General features: G+C 42.8%; 1 protein-coding gene across 1 annotated transcript in view; it reads right to left on the bottom strand.

Annotated features, from left to right (window-relative positions):
• Positions 1-24,552, bottom strand: part of LOC138969585 (CD109 antigen-like) — a 79,693-nt gene that overhangs the window by 29,711 nt on the left and 25,430 nt on the right. The window contains exons 10-20 of the mRNA XM_070342439.1: positions 23,833-24,117; positions 20,691-20,939; positions 19,630-19,722; positions 10,499-10,561; positions 9,642-9,836; positions 8,623-8,772; positions 8,213-8,314; positions 7,595-7,661; positions 5,479-5,622; positions 4,782-4,872; positions 3,673-3,790 (exon numbers count right to left, since the gene is read on the bottom strand). Coding sequence (XP_070198540.1) covers positions 3,673-3,790; positions 4,782-4,872; positions 5,479-5,622; positions 7,595-7,661; positions 8,213-8,314; positions 8,623-8,772; positions 9,642-9,836; positions 10,499-10,561; positions 19,630-19,722; positions 20,691-20,939; positions 23,833-24,117 — 1,557 coding nt within the window. The remainder of the gene's footprint in view (positions 1-3,672; positions 3,791-4,781; positions 4,873-5,478; positions 5,623-7,594; positions 7,662-8,212; positions 8,315-8,622; positions 8,773-9,641; positions 9,837-10,498; positions 10,562-19,629; positions 19,723-20,690; positions 20,940-23,832; positions 24,118-24,552) is intronic.

The following is a 24,552-nucleotide window of genomic DNA, read 5'->3' as shown; positions in this document are numbered from 1 at the left end:
AGCAACTGTAACAGTATGGCAAGTCAAGCTTGATGAACAGTCTCTTGATGCTCAGCAACTGTAACAGTATGGCAAGTCAAGCTTGATGAACAGTCTCTTGATGCTCAGCAACTGTAACAGTATGGCAAGTCAAGCTTGATGAACAGTCTCTTGATGCTCACCAACTGTAACAGTATGGCAAGTCAAGCTTGATGAACAGTCTCTTGATGCTCACCAACTGTAACAGTATGGCAAGTCAAGCTTGATGAACAGTCTCTTGATGCTCACCAACTGTAACAGTATGGCAAGTCAAGCTTGATGAACAGTCTCTTGATGCTCACCAACTGTAACAGTATGGCAAGTCAAGCTTGATGAACAGTCTCTTGATGCTCACCAACTGTAACAGTATGGCAAGTCAAGCTTGATGAACAGTCTCTTGATGCTCACCAACTGTAACAGTATGGCAAGTCAAGCTTGATCAACAGTCTCTTGATGCTCAGCAACTGTAACAGTATGGCAAGTCAAGCTTGATGAACAGTCTCTTGATGCTCACCAACTGTAACAGTATGGCAAGTCAAGCTTGATGAACAGTCTCTTGATGCTCAGCAACTGTAACAGTATGGCAAGTCAAGCTTGATGAACAGTCTCTTGATGCTCACCAACTGTAACAGTATGGCAAGTCAAGCTTGATCAACAGTCTCTTGATGCTCACCAACTGTAACAGTATGGCAAGTCAAGCTTGATCAACAGTCTCTTGATGCTCACCAACTGTAACAGTATGGCAAGTCAAGCTTGATGAACAGTCTCTTGATGCTCAGCAACTGTAACAGTATGGCAAGTCAAGCTTGATGAACAGTCTCTTGATGCTCAGCAACTGTAACAGTATGGCAAGTCAAGCTTGATGAACAGTCTCTTGATGCTCACCAACTGTAACAGTATGGCAAGTCAAGCTTGATGAACAGTCTCTTGATGCTCACCAACTGTAACAGTATGGCAAGTCAAGCTTGATGAACAGTCTCTTGATGCTCACCAACTGTAACAGTATGGCAAGTCAAGCTTGATCAACAGTCTCTTGATGCTCACCAACTGTAACAGTATGGCAAGTCAAGCTTGATGAACAGTCTCTTGATGCTCACCAACTGTAACAGTATGGCAAGTCAAGCTTGATGAACAGTCTCTTGATGCTCAGCAACTGTAACAGTATGGCAAGTCAAGCTTGATCAACAGTCTCTTGATGCTCAGCAACTGTAACAGTATGGCAAGTCAAGCTTGATGAACAGTCTCTTGATGCTCACCAACTGTAACAGTATGGCAAGTCAAGCTTGATGAACAGTCTCTTGATGCTCAGCAACTGTAACAGTATGGCAAGTCAAGCTTGATGAACAGTCTCTTGATGCTCAGCAACTGTAACAGTATGGCAAGTCAAGCTTGATGAACAGTCTCTTGATGCTCAGCAACTGTAACAGTATGGCAAGTCAAGCTTGATGAACAGTCTCTTGATGCTCAGCAACTGTAACAGTATGGCAAGTCAAGCTTGATGAACAGTCTCTTGATGCTCAGCAACTGTAACAGTATGGCAAGTCAAGCTTGATGAACAGTCTCTTGATGCTCAGCAACTGTAACAGTATGGCAAGTCAAGCTTGATGAACAGTCTCTTGATGCTCAGCAACTGTAACAGTATGGCAAGTCAAGCTTGATGAACAGTCTCTTGATGCTCAGCAACTGTAACAGTATGGCAAGTCAAGCTTGATGAACAGTCTCTTGATGCTCAGCAACTGTAACAGTATGGCAAGTCAAGCTTGATGAACAGTCTCTTGATGCTCAGCAACTGTAACAGTATGGCAAGTCAAGCTTGATGAACAGTCTCTTGATGCTCAGCAACTGTAACAGTATGGCAAGTCAAGCTTGATGAACAGTCTCTTGATGCTCAGCAACTGTAACAGTATGGCAAGTCAAGCTTGATCAACAGTCTCTTGATGCTCAGCAACTGTAACAGTATGGCAAGTCAAGCTTGATGAACAGTCTCTTGATGCTCAGCAACTGTAACAGTATGGCAAGTCAAGCTTGATGAACAGTCTCTTGATGCTCAGCAACTGTAACAGTATGGCAAGTCAAGCTTGATCAACAGTCTCTTGATGCTCAGCAACTGTAACAGTATGGCAAGTCAAGCTTGATGAACAGTCTCTTGATGCTCAGCAACTGTAACAGTATGGCAAGTCAAGCTTGATCAACAGTCTCTTGATGCTCAGCAACTGTAACAGTATGGCAAGTCAAGCTTGATGAACAGTCTCTTGATGCTCAGCAACTGTAACAGTATGGCAAGTCAAGCTTGATGAACAGTCTCTTGATGCTCAGCAACTGTAACAGTATGGCAAGTCAAGCTTGATGAACAGTCTCTTGATGCTCAGCAACTGTAACAGTATGGCAAGTCAAGCTTGATGAACAGTCTCTTGATGCTCAGCAACTGTAACAGTATGGCAAGTCAAGCTTGATGAACAGTCTCTTGATGCTCAGCAACTGTAACAGTATGGCAAGTCAAGCTTGATGAACAGTCTCTTGATGCTCACCAACTGTAACAGTATGGCAAGTCAAGCTTGATGAACAGTCTCTTGATGCTCAGCAACTGTAACAGTATGGCAAGTCAAGCTTGATCAACAGTCTCTTGATGCTCACCAACTGTAACAGTATGGCAAGTCAAGCTTGATGAACAGTCTCTTGATGCTCACCAACTGTAACAGTATGGCAAGTCAAGCTTGATCAACAGTCTCTTGATGCTCACCAACTGTAACAGTATGGCAAGTCAAGCTTGATGAACAGTCTCTTGATGCTCACCAACTGTAACAGTATGGCAAGTCAAGCTTGATGAACAGTCTCTTGATGCTCAGCAACTGTAACAGCAACGAAAAGAAAATATAACACAAGTTGCTTTTTCGAATATTGAAAAACTCGCTTTCGCTTGTGATCGCATTTCAACATTCTAAAATCAATAACTCGTGTAAATGTGGTATCACATAAAGAGCTGAGTAATAAAAGTAATGAATCCAGTTACTCTGCGTTAATATTCGTTGCTGAATTCAAGAGCGTGTTCAGTGTGTTTCTAGTCTGCTTGAGTTTGTGTTTGCGTACCGTGTGTGTTTGCGTACCGTGTGTGCATTCGTAGCAGTTTGTGTTTGCGTACCGTGTGTGCATTCGTAGCAGTTTGTGTTTGCGTACCGTGTGTGCATTCGTAGCAGTTTGTGTTTGCGTACCGTGTGTGCATTCGTAGCAGTTTGTGTTTGCGTACCGTGTGTGCATTCGTAGCAGTTTGTTTGAACACTGACAAGCGCCTTTCACTTGCCGGGAGCGCAAGCATCTACGTTCCATTAAAATAAGGCATACAGACTTTGACCCGAGTCTTGAATAATTGAGTGCTTGAGCGATTTGACCGACATTTGTTCAATCCAAGCTTGAAAACAATAACAGCCTGCCAACCGGGTGTCATCCCAGTTTGCTGTAACTAGTCTTTCCCTGGGCTGCGGCAGACTAGGCTGCAGCAAACTGGGACATGCCAGACTGGGATGGGGCAGAATGGAATATGGCAAAATGGGATGTGGCAGAATGGGATGTGGTAGACTACGATGTGGCAAACTGGGACAAGGCAGACTGGAATACAGCCGCTGACAGGTGATAGGAAGGTATAGCTATAGCACTCACCTCAGCCGGTTTTTCAGCGAAGGCGAGCCCCATCTTGGGATGGACGGCGAAGGCTGACACAACCCACGTGGTGATGGTGTCCGGTGTCTTCACCTTCACATTGGTGCTCACTTTGGTTCTGGTGCAAACATACACACAAATTTACTTGACAACACACACACACACGCACGCACGCACGCACGCACACACAAGCACGCACGCACACACGAGCGCGCGCACACACACACACACACACACACACACGCACACACACACACACACGCACACACACACACACACACACAAACACACACGACCGGACACACGCACACACACATACACACAAACACACGCGCGCGCACACGCACACACACACATGATCGCATGAACGAACCCACACAGACAACCATACACACGCACGCACAAAAGCACGCACGCAGGTAAGATAACACATGCCTTGAGAAACAAATGACTATTCCAGACCTCGACGTTGATATGCAATATCATATTTGATTGTATCCCTTTTATGTTTTATGTTTTATGTGTGTCGTCCTATACAATTGTTGTTATAATCGTTTACAGGCAGACAGGGTGTGCCGAAGAAAAATTTCCATTTTTATGTAATATTTTAATGGACAATAAAGTGCTGTTATTGTTATTATTGTTATTGTTAAGATGACTTACTAACTAACTCACAAACTGACTGACTGACAGGCGGACTAACTGACTGACTGACTGACTAGCTGACAGACCGACTGAATGACATAATGACTGAATGCATATAAGTCATGTACTCGCTAACTTGCTCATTCGCGCCATCTCTCGTTCACTCATCAACTAAACTACCAACTAGATGACAAACTGCTCAAAAAAGACGTCAAAAACATAGATGTCAGACGCTACCAATTCCTCCAAAGTCTTCACAGAGTTGACCCTTGACCCTTTTCAATTATTGACCACTGGCCTTTGCCTACTGAACAATAAATCAACGACTAAAAACAAAACTAACAAACAATCTAACTAGTAACTGAGCAACTAACTTAATAAGTAGCGAACAATCGAACTAACTTACTAACAAACACGCCCACAAACAAACAAAGAAGCAAACAATGGCAAATGAAGTCGCTCACTTCATGTCAACTGTGTCCCAAAGCCATGTCTCTGGGAATAAAGTTCTGACACGTTCCGCTGGCGTGTCGCTTTCTCCCTGACCTGCAGAATCTGTTTGCACCAAATTATTTAATCGATCAGTCAATCAATCAATAAATCAATTAATCCATCCATCAGTCAATCAATCAATCAGTCATTCAATCAGTCAGTCAGTCAATCAATTAAGCAAGCAATCAATCAATCAATCAATCAGTCAGTCAATCAATCACTCAATCACTCAATCGATTCATTCACTCAGCACACTCCCAAACTATCCATCACCCGCCTTCACTCAGCCTTCCATCACAACCACAACCGTCCCCTCTACCCCCCCCCCTCTCTCTCCCCCGTGCACACACAAACACACGCGCAGTTCGCACATCTGCCACTTCACGAACACTCAAACACCAACTCCCTTCGTCCCCAACCACTCCATTCCCACGCACCTACCCCCCCCCCCCCCCACACACACACACAATCGCACTCATTACCAACACACACCCACACACACACGTGCCAATCTAACACACACACACACACACACACAAACACACACACACACACACACACAAACAAACCCACCACCCCACCACCACCCACCTCCAATCACCACCACCCACCTCCACCCACCCCACACAACTCATCTCTCACCTGGAACCTCTTAAGGCTACGTCTTACCCTTGGCAGCAGGGGGAGGTCCGGCGGGGGCAGCGGCATTGGCCATCATGGGTGCTGGTGCGGCCACCATCGCCATATCCCGCATCATGATTGGTCCCCCTCCCACTCCCCAACCAAAGTCATACGATGTCTTGGTTCTGAAGGCTGCAACATCAAGACTGGCACTCAAGACTCAAAAATCGCATTGCTCTTGACAAAAATAAAACAATAGTCGCGCGAAGCAATATAAACACATTTAGTCAAGATCAACACCACAAACCAGTCATCACCGAGACTACATTCAGATAGTCTCGGCTAACCATACCGAAGACCGAGACGAGTCACGCTCGCCTCCGCGAAGCCCGCGTCCGTAGTACTTACTTGAAACCTATTTTCTTTTATTCTGAGCACATTTTTATATATGACATATCTATATATTTTTTAATTCAGGAGAAGATGAGGAATACAATGCAATCATTTTTACATTTAGTCAAGTTTCGCTAAATGTTTTAACATAGAGGGGGAATCGAGACGAGGGTCGTGGTGTATGTGTGTGTGTGTGTGTGTGTGTGTGTGTGTGTGTATGTGTGTGTGTCTGCGTGTGTGTGTGTGTGTGTGCCTCTGTGTGTGTGTGTGTGTGTGTGTGTGTGTGTGTGTGTGTGTGTGTGTGTGTGTGTGTGTGTGTGTGTAGAGCGATTCAGAGTAAACTACTGGACCGATCTTTATGACATTTTTCATGAGAGTTCCTCGGTATGATATCCCCAGACGTTGTTTTAATTTTTTCGATAAATGCCTTTGATGACGTCATATCCGGCTTTTGTGAAAGTTGAGGCAGCACTGTCACGCCCTGGTTTTTCCATAAAATTGATTGACATTTTGGTCAAACAAATTTCGACGATGTCCGGACTATGGGATTACATTTCAGCTTGGAGGCTTAAAAATTAAATATTGACTTTGGTCATTTAAAAAAAATCTGAAAATTGTAATTAATTTTTTTTTTATAAAACGATCCACAATTACGTTCATCTTATTCTTCATCATTTTCTGATTTCAAAAACATATAAGTATGCTATATTCGGATTAATCACTGCCTTTGCCACGAGCGGTGGACAGACGATGCTACGAGTGTACGGTCTTGCGGAAAAAATGCAATGCGTTCAGTTTCATTCTGTGAGTTCGACTGAGCTTGACTAAATGTTGTATTTTCGCCTTACGCGACTTGTTTAATCTGCTTCTGAAAATTCTATTTTAATGACAACTTTAATGACCAAACTAACTAACTAATTTTAAGATTCCAAGCTGAAATGCAATCCCATAGTCCGGACTTCGTCGAAGATTGCGTGATCAACATTTCAATCAATTTGGTTGAAAAATGAGGGTGTGACAGTACCGCCTCAACTTTCACGAAAAGCCGGATATGACGTCATCAAAGACATTTATAAAAATAAAAAAATGAAAACAACGTGTGGGGATATCATTCTCAGGAACTCGAATGCAAAGTTTCATGAAGATCAGTTCAGTAGCTTTCTCTGAATCGCTCTACACACACACACACACACACACACACACACACACACACAAACACACACACACACGCATACACCACACCCTCGTCTCGATTCCCCCGTCTATGTTAAACATTTAGTCAAAATGTTATTGGCTGTGTCAGATTATTAGTATAGGAAATTATAAATTATAACAGTGTACAAGTGTAGGGTAACTAACTATACCAACTCCCGAACGCGGGGAAGGGGGGGGGGTTGGAGATGGGGACACGGTAACCATTTCATACCAAGTCATGTTGCCATTGCCTTCGTCATCACTGGGCGCTTAAATATAAATCATATCTTGTGAAATGTTGAATTTTAACTACCAATGCATATCGGTATATGTCTGATCGGTATTAAACACCAATTACCAACAGCGGGGGCAGTCAACTTGACACACTTGTCTTAAAGATAATCGATACCTACATAATTTGGTGGATCCGTTACGTATTGTTGTAAGTGATGGTCGGTATAGTGGTGTCATGTGTGTTTCGCACGCTAGGATACAGAAGACATTCTTATCATCACTATTTCAGATTCCAAGTTTCAGCCCCATTAACAATTAAGAATTGGGGAAAAAATATGCTTACGCTTTGGAACATCGTTGAGGTCTTTTCCGGGAATATCTCCGTCTGTGATGATACCTGCTCCAGCTCCCTGTCACAGTCAGCACGTGAAGCAACATTAGAAACTTGACATCGCGCTATGATATCATTGGGTAACTGATCCCTTTCGATATAGTGTTAGAGAGCCTATTCTAAACAGAACAAGCAGACTATTATAGGTTTTGAATGAGTCTACTGAACCTCTGACACACAACACAGACTACTACAGACTGAAATGAGGTCACATGATTTTGTCCATCGGTACTATAAATAAATGTAGTAACAAACTTTGCAATGCGATGTTGTCAGAAAAAGAATGAAACCGGCTGTCCAGAAAATCATTCAATCAATCAATCAATCAACCAATGCAAAATCGATCGATCGATCCATCTTTCCATCCATCTTTCCATCTTTCCATCCATTCATCCATCCACCAATCCATCCACCAATCCATCCACCAATCCATCCACCAATCCAATCAATCCATCCATCCATCCATCCATCCATCCATCCATCCATCCAATCAATCAATCAATCAATCAATCAATCGATCGATCAATCACATCTAACGAAGAAACTGGTTGCTGAAAACAGTGTACTCACCTCAAACACGTTGTTGGCGTCGTTGAAGTAAACCGGGAAGCACCAGAACCCCCTGAAGATGTAGCTGTTGCCGCTGTTGTATTCAGCGAGCTCGCTGATCATCTTTTAGAATTAGAATGTGTGTTGGATTGAGAGAATATAGATTTACGTATACGGTGAACAGGAAAAATTCTGTGCTTGTCTTGTTATTTTTGTTGATTGTGTGTGCGTGTGTGTTATATTTGTTATTTGCTTTTCTTGTTCAAACATGGCCAGAGGAGGGGAAAGTAAGTTTAAACGCACGCTGTACATATCTGATCAAACTGAGGGGTTTTTTTTGCTTCTTTAAAAAAAAAAAAATTTAAATAAATAAACATACACAATTCAAAATGGATCGTCTCAAAACAAAAGTGGTGAATGCACATGCGCACCTGATCCCTGGTGACGTCATTTCCTGTGCCGAGCAGCAAGACGCTCTTGTCAAGGCCGAGCAAGAAGACAGTGGATCGAGGCTGAGCCTTCACGTTCAGTTTGGCCATGTCTCCGGGTTTCACTTCGGTCGGCACGAACTTCAGTTCCACCTGTAAAGCAGAGTGGTCAAGCAGTCAAATAAAGTTGTTCACGAAGAAACCGAAGTGAGCGCAAGTGATGGTGTCAGAACATGAACTATTCTCTGGTCTCAGTTCTGCTTTAACGAGAGGAACAACAACAACAACAACAACAACAACAACAACAACAACAACAACAACAACAACAACAACAACAACGTATGGAACTTGAGTCACACAAAAAGGACGGTGGCAAGAAGTAGTAAGATTTGTTGTGTGAATTAATTCCAGCCATGTAAATGGTAGGCTAAAAGTGTGGTTACGGTAGTTAAGGTGTTTGTGCTTTCGAAACAAACGTCATCATCATCATCATCATCATCATCATCATCATCATCATCATCATCATCATCAATTAAGACTTCAAATACCAGATTGATCATACTTTTAGAAATTAAGTCATTACAACAAAATACTTAGACACAGACATTCCTGCAGTGTGGCTTCGGAAATCTATGACATTTAAACACGAATACAGTGTAACCCCCCCCCCCCCCCCTAACCCTTTTAAGACGCCCCAAATTAAGACTCCCTCCACTTTAAGACCTAGCTTTATTAGACTTTCTGTTCAGAACCTCTCTAACCTGACGCCCATTTTAAGACATAGCTTTATTAGACTTTCTGTTCAGAACCTCTCTAACCTGACGCCCATTTTAAGACATAGCTTTATTAGACTTTCTGTTGAGAACCTGTCTAACTTGACGCCCATTTTGAGACCTAGCTTTATTAGACTTTCTGTTGAGAACCTGTCTAACTTGACGCCCATTTTGAGACCGCTTTCCTGTTTAAGACCTGATTTTCTCAGGTTTGTGGATGTCTTAAAGGGGTTCCACTGTGATCATCACCTTGTTTTCAGACACGTCATCAACACCGATGGCCACTCTGTCAACCACCACCTCCCCGTCATCGGCCTCAAAGAACACAATGACGTCAGCCACAGGGGCCATGGCAGACGACAAGGGGAAGTTGAAGACCTTCTTCTCGTTGGGCCTGCCTTTACAGACCACCCCGCTCAGGACGAGATTGCCTTTGGAGAAGACCTGGGAATCAGGAATAGAGGCTTGAAGGCTGATACGTGACATGTGTTGCTGTACACCGTCTATGGTTGGAAATGATGATGGTGGTTATTATAGGTGTAGAAATCCATGGAGACCTTACTCAATTCGCTGTATCATCCGGGTACAAAATAAAAGTAAAAGAAACAGAATTTACTTTACATTCACACACACAAACACACGCACGCGCTTACATTGTTATTCAGTGAGTTGTAAATGGACGTGCGTGTATGTATGTCGGTGTGTGTGTGTGTGTGTGTGTGTGTGTGTGTGTGTGTGTGTGTGTGTGTGTGTGTGATGTATGTGTGTGTGTGTGTATGTGTGTGTGTGTATGTGTGTGTGATGTATGTGTGTGTGATGTATGTGTGTGTGTGTGTGTGTGTATATATATATATATGTGTGTGTGTGTGTGTGTGTGTGTATGTGTGATGTATGTGTGTGTGTGTGTATGTCTATGTGTGTGTGTGTGTATGTGTGTGTGTGTGTGTGTGTGTGTGTGTGTGTGTGTGTGTGTGTGTGTGTGCGTGTCCGCTAGTCTGTGCGTGATGAGATGACCTATGGATTATATTCATCCGTACCGTTCCAAAATTAACAAACCTAAACATTGTCTTCAATAATTATTGTCCATGTCTGTGTCAGCCTGTTACCTGGTAAGTGAAGTCACCAAACTTGACGTTTGACAGTGCTTGGAGTTTCACCTTCCTGCCAACCTGCACACAATACCAAACATTTTAAATAAAACTGAATGCGCAACCATAGAAACAAATCAAATGGAGATCTGGACAATATGCCTGAGGAAGACCCTCTTGTGGTCGAAACGTCGTGATTTATTATTCGTTTCGTCAAACACGTGAGTACAGTATTTTTTGTTTTGTTCATATGTAAACCAAGTATTTATAATTTTCTGCACAAGAATAAGCAGGAACAAATTTTTATTTCGGTTTAACTGGCCGACCCGTTTGTAATTGATTATGTTTTATACCGACCACAAAGGACAATTACAACATTAACACAAGTCACGTAAAGGGAAATTAAAGTATTTAGTCAATATGTAAAAGCACAGCTCTAATCAATCTCAACTTATTGCATTTCTTCACCGAGACAGCAGGTTTGCCGAGTCCGTGCAGTTGAGAAAGCGCTGACAAATTATTATGAGTTATTTCTAATATGCTGACTGTTAGCAAAAGATAACAGGCAAATGATATCATTTGCTAACAGTCCGCATATTATAAATAACGGTTTTATTACCGTTTAATTCGACCAAAACAAATTTCGAAACGACCCCGCGAATTAGACAGAACAGCCAAAATTGGAACTTGAGCGCTCCTACCTGATTATGCCTGTCAGTCAAAGAATTCTCGTGACCTGGGTCAGCCAATCAGAGTAATACTCCTGACGTGATGAATATTCACAGATCAAATACGTTTGACACACAACAATCTCACAAGATAAACCATGTTCAACATGCGTTTCGGTTGCTTCGCTTTTCTTGTTGAATTAGTCCAAGCAAATAAGAGAACAACGTTGAAGTGACAATGACTAGGTTTAAAATGTCCCTTATCAGAAAGTTCAACCTCAGTCCTTTGATGTTTATTAAACACATTTTCATATAAAGTTGGCGCTTCATATGGAAAAGTGGCTTTGAAATTGACCCTAATCCTTCTTTGGGCTCTGTAAATGTCGTTTGGGGCTATGGTTGTAAAACGGTATCTACTGGTCACCCCAATGTATAAACTGAAAACTCTTTCTGCACCAGAACACGCAGAAAGGATTGTATCTGCCTGATGTCTGATGCTTTTCAAAATCCCCAACCACTAACACCTTCAAAACGGACATTAACTGACACTGTTGTTTTTCCCTATATAATCCTTACTATTTTTCCGAGACGTCGTCGTGTTGTGTATTTAGCTTGCCACAACCTCATACATGGTCCTAAAAGTTAAAGTTGAAGAAAATACTAAAGATAAATGAACAAGCTGACGCAGTGTCATTCGCACCGTGAATCCCCCCATGGGAACATACTAAAGTCTGGTTCCAAATAGGCTCAATTTCCTTCTATTTCTTTGTATTTCTGCCTCGTAGGGGTAGGGGTGTTCAAACCAAAGGCACCTTTAAACCAAAATTCAAATCACACATCTTACAATACTAAGACACTCAGCAGTGAAAGGGTGTCTGCTGGTAAAAAATTCCAAACAATCCTAAAAGTACTTCACTACTAAACGTGCTTTTAAAAAGAGCCGTTATTTTTCCCTCTATAATCAGTATTGTGTTTTCTGCGAACATGTAGTCCATTTAGATGGTTGTCATGTGCACATGAGTTGCTAAAGCGTTTTCAGTTGGGCATATGTCGAAAAGCAAAGAATTAGCCCTTTGAAAACCATCAGAACTGTCACACAAAAATAACATTTACCTATCTCACCAACTGACCAAACATAGGGCTTTTCCTTATGTATTATGTATTGTCGTGTTTTTTGTAGCATACTTGTGAAAACAGCCACCACTGTTGTAAATGATACTTTAAAGAGCATTATTTCATTTTTACAGTTGAAGGACAACCTGGACTGCCGTATATTACAGCTGTTTTACAATCAGCCAAAATGTTCTTAACAAACGTATGTTAAGAACAACTCCCATAGTGAAATTGAAGAAAAACAAAGTGAAAACCCCCCTGCCATAGAGGAGCTAAAGAATCAACAATAAACGACTGCATGGATAGCTTGATGCACGAATGCATTGCGGACATGTTTGTCTCTAACCAAGAGAAAGTTCCAAAAAATCCCTTTTGTGCTTCTTATTATACAGTGACGTCAAAGACAGCCTTTTCTGCTGTTCATACATTCAGGGGTTATGGTTACACTAAACGACGTAGTTGTAGCCATACTGCCATCCAGATTTATTTTTTCCTTGCGAGCAGTCACAGGGTGTTTGTGCTGTCTGCCAACCGTCAGACGACCCCGCCCAAGTCTGTTAAGGGACCGTTTGACCGTTATAGAACGCGTCTTTTTGATTTTTTAGCACATTTGGAAACGGTTGAATTTTATCCCTACCATTGTTTCCAAACATTATATAGGAATGTTTTGTGAACAACGGATAATATAGTTGGGTCATATCCAAGGATTCCGTGACCGTTGAGAGCAAAGGTCCGTTTCTCGATGGATTTGACTTCTGTGAAGGTTAAATAAAAATTTTAGAATGGGTGTACCTCGCGAAAGTGTGGGCATAACTTTTGAGAGCCCCAAATTCAAAATGGCCACCAACGGCCAGTATGAAAATTAACTTTTTACTGGTTTGGCTTAGAATGCTGCACAAAACATGTTTTCTAGGATAGTTTGGCATGGGGAATTCATATTTGGTATTATTTATATGATTTTACCTGTTTTTGATGTCCAAAACCAAGATGGCCGCCGATTTTCATGTCCGAACGGTCACTTTTGCAAAGTCTTGAAAGGTCCTTCCTAGTAGGCTGTAATGTCCGTTTCTCAGTTGATTTGGCTTCCTTGAAGGTTAAATAATGTTTCTATCCTGGATGTCTTTTGCAAAAAATGTAGACACGAAGGTACGAAAGCCCCAAATCCAAAATGGCTTCCAACGACCATTATGAAAATGAACATGTTACTATCTAGTTGATGGAGCATACACCGATTGGGTCTGTGTCTAGTGGGGTCTCTACACATCTTCTGTATCTGTTGAATCTCCAGGCTCGCTCCTCTCATCATCACTTCCACTTTCATCCGAATAATCGCGAAGTGTGAGCTGTTGGGGCAATGGGGGTTGGGTGTAGCGTACTGGTCGGCACTTCCCATCCACAAGTTCCTAGCCGTGCCCAATTGGGGATGGATGGTCAAACAGGTTGTAATGAAGTTGGCAATATGTGATATAATTTGTCCTCTCCACATGGAGATTCAAGGAGTCGTCATCGGGTGGGAGGCGGAATGTACTTTTCCTCTTCATCTTGTGCCACTTGGAAGCTCTGGCCTGCCCGCAGGTAGCATCTGCACTTTCACCATAGATGCTGGAGAGAACAAAGGACTTCATGTCAGCTTTTACACTGTTCTCTAAGTCGGGGCTTTCGCCGACTCGTTCCAGGAGTTCCCTTGCCTCAGGATTAGTCATCGCCGTCTCCATCACAGTCTTCTTCCCATGGCCATAGAATCCTGAGGTATGATCACTTCCAGTGATCACATGGAGAGGTATGATGATCTGTGAGACTTGGTGCGTCTACAAAGGTGGCTCAGATGGAAAAGTCGGGACTTGCGGCCCTGGTGGACCTCGTGGATGGTTCAGGCATGTTCCAACTTGAGCAAGTACTTGAGGGGAGGGTGACCGAGGAATGCTTGTCTCTGTACAACGTAGATGAATCCTTCCGCAAGACTATGAAGAGCAAAATGTTGGAGCTGTTCAACAAAGATCCAGTTGCTCAAAAACCACAGACCTACATCAGCATTGTTGACATGGGGATGATCTGGCGGTGAGCCACTCCTACACCTGATGACCGAGAGGCTAGGAAGCGTGATGGTTCGCACTACAGCTGGAATGACTATCTGCATAAGATATGCGCGATCATCTTCTCACGCCATGCTAATGCAAGCCCCTACATCATCCTGATCAATGACAAATATGACCTTCCCTTCAGCATCAAGGACGATGAACATGATCGACGGGCTGCAAAGCATGGACATATTCCAAATGTGTTCCCTAAGCCCGAAGACACTTTACCAGGTGCTGCTGAATTCAACCAATTCATGGTCAGATCAGGAAACAAGGTCAGATTGCAGAAGCTCGTGAAGAAAAAGTTGGAAGCAGAAGTTGCTCGGGTGGGGTGTGAGGTCATTTACTGTGAGGGTGAAACAGCAGTGAACCTGTCCACTGGGGTGGCAAATGGGGACTATGTCTTTAGACATCCAGAGGCTGATACAATGCTGCTTTCTGCCTATGCCAAGCTCAGGACAGGAAACTACAGGGGGACAGTTGTACTTGACAGCGAGGACACTGACGTATATGTTCAAGCAGCATATCTCTCACAACAACTTCCTGGTGATCTGCTGATTAAACGCAAAGATGCCTTTATCAACTGCAGTGACATGCTGTCCAACAAAGTCTCACAGATCATCATACCTCTCCATGTGATCACTGGAAGTGATCATACCTCATGATTCTATGGCCATGGGAAGAAGACTGTGATGGAGACGGCGATGACTAATCCTGAGACAAGGGAACTCCTGGAACGAGTCGGCGAAAGCCCCGACTTAGAGAACAGTGTAAAAGCTGACATGAAGTCCTTTGTTCTCTCCAGCATCTATGGTGAAAGTGCAGATGCTACCTGCGGGCAGGCCAGAGCTTCCAAGTGGCACACGATGAAGAGGAAAAGTACATTCCGCCTCCCACCCGATGACGACTCCTTGAATCTCCATGTGGAGAGGACAAATTATATCACATATTGCCAACTTCATTACAACCTGTTTGACCATCCATCCCCAATTGGGCACGGCTAGGAACTTGTGGATGGGAAGTGCCGACCAGTACGCTACACCCAACCCCCATTGCCCCAACAGCTCACACTTCGCGATTATTCGGATGAAAGTGGAAGTGATGATGAGAGGAGCGAGCCTGGAGATTCAACAGATACAGAAGATGTGTAGAGACCCCACTAGACACAGACCCAATCGGTGTATGCTCCATCAACTAGATAGTAAAATGTTCATTTTCATAATGGTCGTTGGAAGCCATTTTGGATTTGGGGCTTTCGTACCTTCGTGTCTACATTTTTTGCAAAAGACATCCAGGATAGAAACATTATTTAACCTTCAAGGAAGCCAAATCAACTGAGAAACGGACATTACAGCCTACTGGGAAGGACCTTTCAAGACTTTGCAAAAGTGACCGTTCGGACATGAAAATTGGCGGCCATCTTGGTTTTGGACATCAAAAACAGGTAAAATCATATAAATAATACCAAATATGAATTCCCCATGCCAAACTATCCTAGAAAACATGTTTTGTGCAGCATTCTAAGCCAAACCAGTAAAAAGTTAATTTTCATACTGGCCGTTGGTGGCCATTTTGAATTTGGGGCTCTCAAAAGTTATGCCCACACTTTCGCGAGGTACACCCATTCTAAAATTTTTATTTAACCTTCACAGAAGTCAAATCCATCGAGAAACAGACCTTTGCTCTCAACGGTCACGGAATCCTTGGATATGACCCAACTAATAGCCGCTACTCGCATGTGTAGCAAAGGTGAGCGTACATACTCACCCTGGTGGTCCAGCCGTTGTCCGTTGCCCGTCTTTATCTGTCTGTACAAATCATTACCTTTGGATTTTTCTCGAACGCTATGAAGTGAAGAAACACCAAATGTTGCAAAATGTTGTATGACCCCAAGAGCTCAAAAAAGATACTTGAGAACCTTGACCTTACCTTAAGGTCAAGGTCACAGGGAGAATGAATGTGGTCTAAAAACTGCAAAATTTCACATAGTGCCAGTTTTCTGGAAAACAAATTAAAAACAGCGGGCTTAGTTTTGTATGGTATACAAGAAAAAGAAAGCCTTATCTTCTGATACCATTTTGGTTGACCTCGCTTCAATGTCAAGGTCACAGAAGTCCTTCAAAGTTGAATTGTATACATGTTTTGAAGTGACCTTGACCCTGAACTGTGAAAAAAATCTTTCAAACTTCATAATTGTGTGGGGCACATGTTATATACTGATATTGAGCCACATTTAGTCCCATATCATCAAGGTCAAGGTCACTTTGCCCCTTATGAAATGTGACTGAAAGGGGCAATTGAATCACTAAAAGTGACAATGTCTCTTTGTAGAAAGTGCCAATAAGTATGTTTATGCTTCCTATGTCTTGAATTGATAGCCTTGTGATGTGTGACCTGTGATGATCTTGACCTTGGCCAAAGGTCATGTGTAATTTGGTAGCAAAAATCTGTAAACCAGTTCTAATAGTGTACAATGTCCTTGCCAGCTTCAGTTGTTAGACCTTCACCTTCAAGGTCACCTGAAGGTCAAGGTCACTTTAAGACAAAGGTCAAGCATGAGAGTCGCATGGGCTTTGCTTTGTTAAGATTTTTTACCAAGACACATGGATTTCTTTACCCGGCTTGGTCACATTTTTCATAGGGGTCAATGTGACCTTGACCCCAACGATATGTGACCAGATGTGGCTCACTATGAAATTCTAACAAACGCCCCACTCAGTGTTTAAGTTTGTAAGAGATATCGTCCATAGTAAAGTTAAAGGGGCAAGCTCACATCAAAATATGTCTACAATTCAACTTTGAAGGGCTCCTCTGACCTTGACATTGAAGCGAGGTCAACCAAAATGGTATCAGAAGATAAGGCTTTCTTTTTCTTGTATACCATACAAAACTAAGCCCGCTGTTTTTAATTTGTTTTCCAGAAAACTGGCACTATGTGAAATTTTGCAGTTTTTAGACCACATTAATTCTCCTTGTGACCTTGACCTTATGGTAAGGTCAAGGTTCTCAAGTATCTTTTTTGAGCTCTTGGGGTCATACAACATTTTGCAACATTTGGTGTTTCTTCACTTCATAGCGTTGGAGAAATATCCAAAGGTAATGTTCAGTACAGACAGATAAAGACGGGCAACGGACAACGGCTGGACGACCAGGGTGAGTATGTACGCTCACTTTTGCTACACATGCGAGTAGCGGCTATTATCCGTTGTTCACAAAACATTCCTATATAATGTTTGGAAACAATGGTAGGGATAAAAATCAACCGTTTCCAACTGTGCCAAAAAATCAAAAAGACGCGTTCTATAACGGTCAAACGGTCCCTTAACAGACTTGGGCGGGGTCATCTAACGGTTGGCAGACAGCACAAACACCCTGTGACTGCTCGCAAGGAAAAAATAAATCTGGATGGCAGTATGGCTACAACTACGTCGTTTAGTGTAACCATAACCCCTGAATGTATGAACAGCAGAAAAGGCTGTCTTTGACGTCACTGTATAATAAGAAGCACAAAAGGGATTTTTTGGAACTTTCTCTTGGTTGGAGACAAACATGTCCGCAATGCATTCGTGCACCAAGCTATCCATGCAGTCGTTTATTGGGGATTTTCACTTTGTTTTCCTTCAATTTCACTATGGGAGTTGTTCTTAACATACGTTTGTTAAGAAAATTTTGGCTGATTGTAAAACAGCTGTAATATACGGCAGTCCAGGTTGTCCTTCAACTGTAAAAATGAAATAATGCTCTTTAAAGTATCATTTACAACAGTGGTGGCTGTTTTCACAAGTATGCTACAAAAAACACGACAATACATAATACATAAGGAAAAGCCCTATGTTTGGTCAGTTGGTGAGATAGGTAAATGTTATTTTTGTGTGACAGTTCTGATGGTTTTCAAAGGGCTAATTCTTTGCTTTTCGACATATGCCCAACTGAAAACGCTTTAGCAACTCATGTGCACATGACAACCATCTAAATAGACTACATGTTCGCAGAAAACACAATACTGATTATAGAGGGAAAAATAACGGCTCTTTTTAAAAGCACGTTTAGTAGTGAAGTACTTTTAGGATTGTTTGGAATTTTTTACCAGCAGACACCCTTTCACTGCTGAGTGTCTTAGTATTGTAAGATGTGTGATTTGAATTTTGGTTTAAAGGTGCCTTTGGTTTGAACACCCCTACCCCTACGAGGCAGAAATACAAAGAAATAGAAGGAAATTGAGCCTATTTGGAACCAGACTTTAGTATGTTCCCATGGGGGGATTCACGGTGCGAATGACACTGCGTCAGTTTGTTCATTTATCTTTAGTATTTTCTTCAACTTTAACTTTTAGGACCATGTATGAGGTTGTGGCAAGCTAAATACACAACACGACGACGTCTCGGAAAAATAGTAAGGATTATATAGGGAAAAACAACAGTGTCAGTTAATGTCCGTTTTGAAGGTGTTAGTGGTTGGGGATTTTGAAAAGCATCAGACATCAGGCAGATACAATCCTTTCTGCGTGTTCTGGTGCAGAAAGAGTTTTCAGTTTATACATTGGGGTGACCAGTAGATACCGTTTTACAACCATAGCCCCAAACGACATTTACAGAGCCCAAAGAAGGATTAGGGTCAATTTCAAAGCCACTTTTCCATATGAAGCGCCAACTTTATATGAAAATGTGTTTAATAAACATCAAAGGACTGAGGTTGAACTTTCTGATAAGGGACATTTTAAACCTAGTCATTGTCACTTCAACGTTCCCTTCACTAAAGTGGCTAAGATGCCTGGACTAAATAGAGAGCGACAGATTTAGAACCGACTCAAGACGGATAAGAAATGACGTAAAGATACATTTGACGTAACGCGAGAGACGCAATTTCACTTGATTTTCCGAACTTAGGTACTTAACATTCAACGTTATAACATTCAACAGGTCACCTAGAATCCGTACTGACTGGTCAAAAAGCCATATGGGGCACTGAATTGGTAATAAAAGAAGATATGTTTCTATTAGTTCCTCCCGTCAATACAGTGTTATAGATGGTCGAAAGTGTAGCAAAGACCTGTAGTGTACGTGTAGATAATGCGTCACCAGTGACTCACTTCTTTTCCAATGTTCCAAATGCATACGTTGTTTTGCTCCCACCAAGACTGCAAATCTTGGCAAACGCGTAACGTAAAAACTAGATTTGATGACGTTACCCGTACACGTTCCCGTACACGTCCTGAAAAGTGCTCATCTAGATCTTGCTATAATTCATATGTATCGTGTGGTCTACGTGTTTACGATGCATGTGAATATACCTTCGGGCGCCGGGTTTTCGTTTTCAGTCGCAAGAAAACATTTCCAGGAGACGTGAATTTGCTTAGGTACTTGTTGGTTTTTATTTCTCCGTACTGAAACAAGACAGAAAACGAACATTTAAAAAAAAAGGTGATTTAAATGTTATGTTGTATAGCCCACCTCTCTCTCTCTCTCTCTCTCTCTCTCTCTCTCTCTCTCTCTCTCTCTCTCTCTCTCTCTCTCTCTCTCTCTCTCTCTCTCTCTCTCTCTCTCTCTCTCTCTCTCTCTCTCTCTCTCTCTCTCTCTCTCTCTCTCTCTCTCTCTCTTTGCCTGTCAGTCGAATTCTGTAACCCCCAGTGTAACAATTAATACATCGACTTACGCATTTATATCTCATCAACCCATTTATCCATCTACACTTTCCTCCATCTTTTGAGCTTTCATGATATAATGCATACATAATCCCCCAAACATTGGTAAGTCATTGGAACGTTTAATTTATGACAAGACAAAACATTACACTGATATTTACGTCGACAAGTATGGTACAGACAATACAAATAGAAAAGAAAGCATTGCTGTTCTCAGTCTCTGACGAGAATCAATTTTCATTTTTATTAATCCATACCACAACAGCAACAAAATATACTATTTTCTACCGCCCTGATATGGCCCTTCGTGGTCGGCTGGGCGTTAAGCAAGCAAACAAACAAACAAACAAATACTATTCTCTACTTTACTGTACTGTACTGTACTGTACTGTACTGTACTGTACTGTACTATGCTATGCTATGCTATGCCATGCCATGCCATGCCATAATATTTCATACCATACCATACCATACCATACCGTACCACACCACACCACACCACACCATACCATACCATACCATACCATTCTATACTATACAATACCATACTAAATTACACTATACTACACTACACTACACTACACTATACTACACTACACTACACTACACTACACTATACTACACTACTCTACTATACCATACCATATCATACTTTACTTAACCACACACTATACACTACACTACACTACACTACACCACACTACACTTACAGTAGCAGCGATGTTGACGCTGTAAGCCGTCTTGGGGATGTAAGCAATTTTCAGCGTGGCGAGACCGAACTTGTCGAGACCAACAGTCTTGGTCAACAGGACGTCTTGCACGCGCGGTCTTTGTTGCCAGTAGTAACGGGTGGTGAAGGGCTCGTCGGGCTCAAGGTCACGGTAGTAGGTGACGTTAAACGTGACCTCGATGTCCTGAGGGTTGTCCACGGGTGTGTTGTCTGGCTTGAGTGCTTCAAGCTGTTGAAGCAGAAAACGATGGCGCGAAATATTGTGTGTTGTCTGGCTTGAGTGCTTCTAGCTGTTGAAGCAGAAAACGATGGTGCGAAATATTGTGTGTTGTCTGGCTTGAGTGCTTCAAGCTGTTGAAGCAGAAAACGATGGCGCGAAATATTGTGTGTTGTCTGGCTTGAGTGCTTCCAGCTGTTGAAGCAGAAAACGATGGCGCGAAATATTGTGTGTTGTCTGGCTTGAGTGCTTCTAGCTGTTGAAGCAGAAAACGATGGTGCGAAATATTGTGTGTTGTCTGGCTTGAGTGCTTCAAGCTGTTGAAGCAGAAAACGATGGTGCGAAATATTGTGTGTTGTCAGAGAAGATGATACTTCATTCTCATTCTCTTATTGAAGTTGAGTTCCCCCCCCCTCCCTCAACTCTTCGCAACCACCTCCCCTCCCCCCCCCCCCCTTCCGCCCCCTCCTCGCTCTCCTATTCCTCTTCTCAATTGACTCATGTCACTTCCTCCTGTGCTTTCCACACTACTCCTGCTACCACTCCTTTTAGTGCTACTGCTCCTGCTGTTACTACTATTCCTACTCCTACTGCTGCTGCTGCTGCTTCTACTACTACTACTACTACTACTACTACTACTACTACTACTACTTGTGACAAACGGATTTGTACATAATGTATATTGGAGTTATGTGACGCAGGTGTACAAAATTTCATGGGCCACGAACTTTAAGTAGGCACCGCACGGTGAAACGTCATTGACGCAGTGCGGTGTTGATGTGACCAATCAGAGAGGAGTATTGACTGAGGTGGCGTTGTAAAGATAATACAGCCTCAGAGCTTTGCAGACCATCGACAAGAACAGAAGTGTCTCCTGTTAGCAAAGTTTCTCACCGGGCGCTAGAGGTCGTTTGGAGACTCGTGCCGCGGTATTGAATCAGTAGATTCGACTGCTGTGTTTACAGGTATTTATTGAATTGATATGTTGCTCGGAGATATTATTTTGCTCGGAAATATTGACTTGAGAAATGACCGGGAGAGTCATGTATGAATTGGCTGAAAAGCGTGCGTTGATGTCAGCCATTGTTGAAAAGGGAATGTTTACATGTTTTTCAGAAATGAAGTCGCTTATGAGTTAGCGGGTGTATATACTGTAACCGCATAAGTTAGTTGACGGTAGTGATAAAGAATATTATGAAAGTTTATTCAAGTATGGAGACTTATGGTAGTTTAAACTTGTGTATTTTAGCATCCCGGGCCGAGTGGGTCGCGGAAGTATCCCGGGCCGAGAGGGGTCGCGGAAGGGGAACGAGACGGGAGGTTCTACCCTCACGCTCCAGCCGTGAGCTGTGGGAACGCAGGAGGGGAGACAGCGTGAAGCGCTGCAAAACGGGAACCCCGTCCCATTCCACCACACGAGACAGTTGTGTGGGTGGGGTGAAGCAGTGCGTGCCACTGTATATTGTGAGTACGACTGAGAGCAATTAACCAGCGTGATAGCTGTACAGAGATACGTTTCCCAAGTGAATAACCATGAGACGTCGAGCGTCGTGGGTTTTGTCATCTGTGTGTAACAGAAGTGAATAGTGACAGAAGTATTGTTTGAGACAATGACTTCGTGTGTTTTGAGACAGACGGGCTTTCACGGGAAAAAGCCTAAAGTGTTATACGTGGGTGCACGTGAACTGTAGACTGCATGACATAGTAATATGTATGTAATTATGTGCAGTTAGACTTCTGTGTGTTAACAGAAATAGAACTTCCATGTTGAGCGAAAGTGATCTGTAGAATGGATGTAGAATAATATATTTATGTTGTGATTGAACATTCTAATAGAGGTACAGGGGCAAAGGGCTGTAACTGTGTTCGTGTCTTTGTGCCTGGTTGGAGTGTTGTGTGTGTGTGTGTGAAGGCTAGGTAGTAAACAGAGAGAAGCACGCACAATTTCTGATAGGAGTAAATAGACATACATACAGACATACACACGTAAATTCCAGCCGTAACACTACTACTACTACTACTATACGATGGTTAATTCTGTCTATGAAAGCATGCACATACATGTGCCTTCGAAATATTTCCCAACTTTGTCTGAATCCGGTTTTGACATGTTTTCCGTGAGCCTTTGCAAACGCTTTTTGTAGACAGATCAATGTTCAATAATAGTATACTGCATGTCTGCAAAATAAAACATAAAGCTCGTCTTTATTGCTATTATGCATAATGGGGTACATGTACTATTTACATGGCAATTACTATCTCAGATCTGCCTGGGCGCCCGGTGTAACACGATAAAATTACTCCCACGAGATATAAACTCCGGAGTAAACATTTCGTACGAAAATGTTACTCCCTTTACGAAAAAAGCACTCCCCCATTACACGAGAAAATTACTCCCCACGACAGGTGAGTTCCGAGTAAACATTTCGTACACAAATGTTACTCCCCTGACGAATAAAAAACGAATAAATTACTTTACCCTAACACGAGCCATTTAACTTCCCATGCCAGGTGTACGACATGTTTACTCCCTTGTCCCCTGTTAGTCTTGGTGGTGGAAGGGATGGAGGGAGGGTAGCGCGACATTCGTTTTCGTGAAATCACATATTGGCATCATCCCTTCGCCCGCATCCCATTTTCGCGTACAAGATTTTTACTGGAAGTAAAAAAAATGGGGAGTACAAATTTCGTGGAGGGAGTAAAAAATTGAAATTCTTACTCCGGAGTAAATTTTTCGTGGAGTAAAAATGTCGTGTTACACCGGGCTTTTACGTGGTGACAAAATCAAGGTGGAAGAAGGCTGGTCTTGTCCCGTGTTCACAGCTGGCCAGATCTAAGATGGTGATCCCAATCGTTTACACAGCCAGGACTGGGTCTTAACAACAAACGAGCGTCAAAACCTTACCTGACCGAAGTAGGAGAGACCAGGTTTGAAGGTGGACGGCGATGTTTGCAAAAACCTCAGATTCATATCCCTGTTGTAAAACCTGAATGACGCCTTGTCCGCCATGACGTCATCGGTAAGAGCATCAGTGACCGTGGCAGTGAAGTCAAATGTTTTGTAGTTGAGGTTGAAATATCGCTTGTTTCTGTCTGTGTACCACGAGTACACGGTGGTGTAGGTCTTCCAAGCAAGGTCGTACAGTTCTTCGTTGGTGAACTCAACTTCAGCTTGTCCGTCGCTGTCCAACTGCGGGCAAAAATCAAAGCCAATGCTACAGTGAATCCTCCCTTCTAAGACCCCCCCTCCCCCTCCCCCCTCCCCCTCCCCCCTCCCCCCTCCCCCTCCCCCCTCCCCCCTCCCGCCTCACCCCCTCCCCACTCAAGAACTCTCCCCTCTCACGGCCTTGCTTTTTTAAAAAATATTTTCTGTTCGGAAATTTTGTAAATGTACACCCATTTAAGACTCCCTCCTTTTTCAGACCTGAATTTCTCACATTGGTGGAGGTCTTAAAAGGGGGGTTCACTGTATTCGTTGCGTTAATAGTACAGGGAGACAATTTTAAACCGGCACGGTTGGCCTAGTGGTAAGGCGTCCGCCTCGTGATCGGGAGGTCGTGGGTTCGAACCCCGGCCGGGTCATACCTAAGACTTTCAAATTGGCAATCTAGTGGCTGCTCCGCCT

This window comes from Littorina saxatilis, linkage group LG6 (genome assembly GCF_037325665.1).
Source record: "Littorina saxatilis isolate snail1 linkage group LG6, US_GU_Lsax_2.0, whole genome shotgun sequence".
NCBI lineage: Eukaryota > Metazoa > Mollusca > Gastropoda > Littorinimorpha > Littorinidae > Littorina > Littorina saxatilis.
The sequence above is the reverse complement of the archived record's forward strand: the minus strand, read 5'-3'. Positions and strand labels throughout refer to the sequence as shown.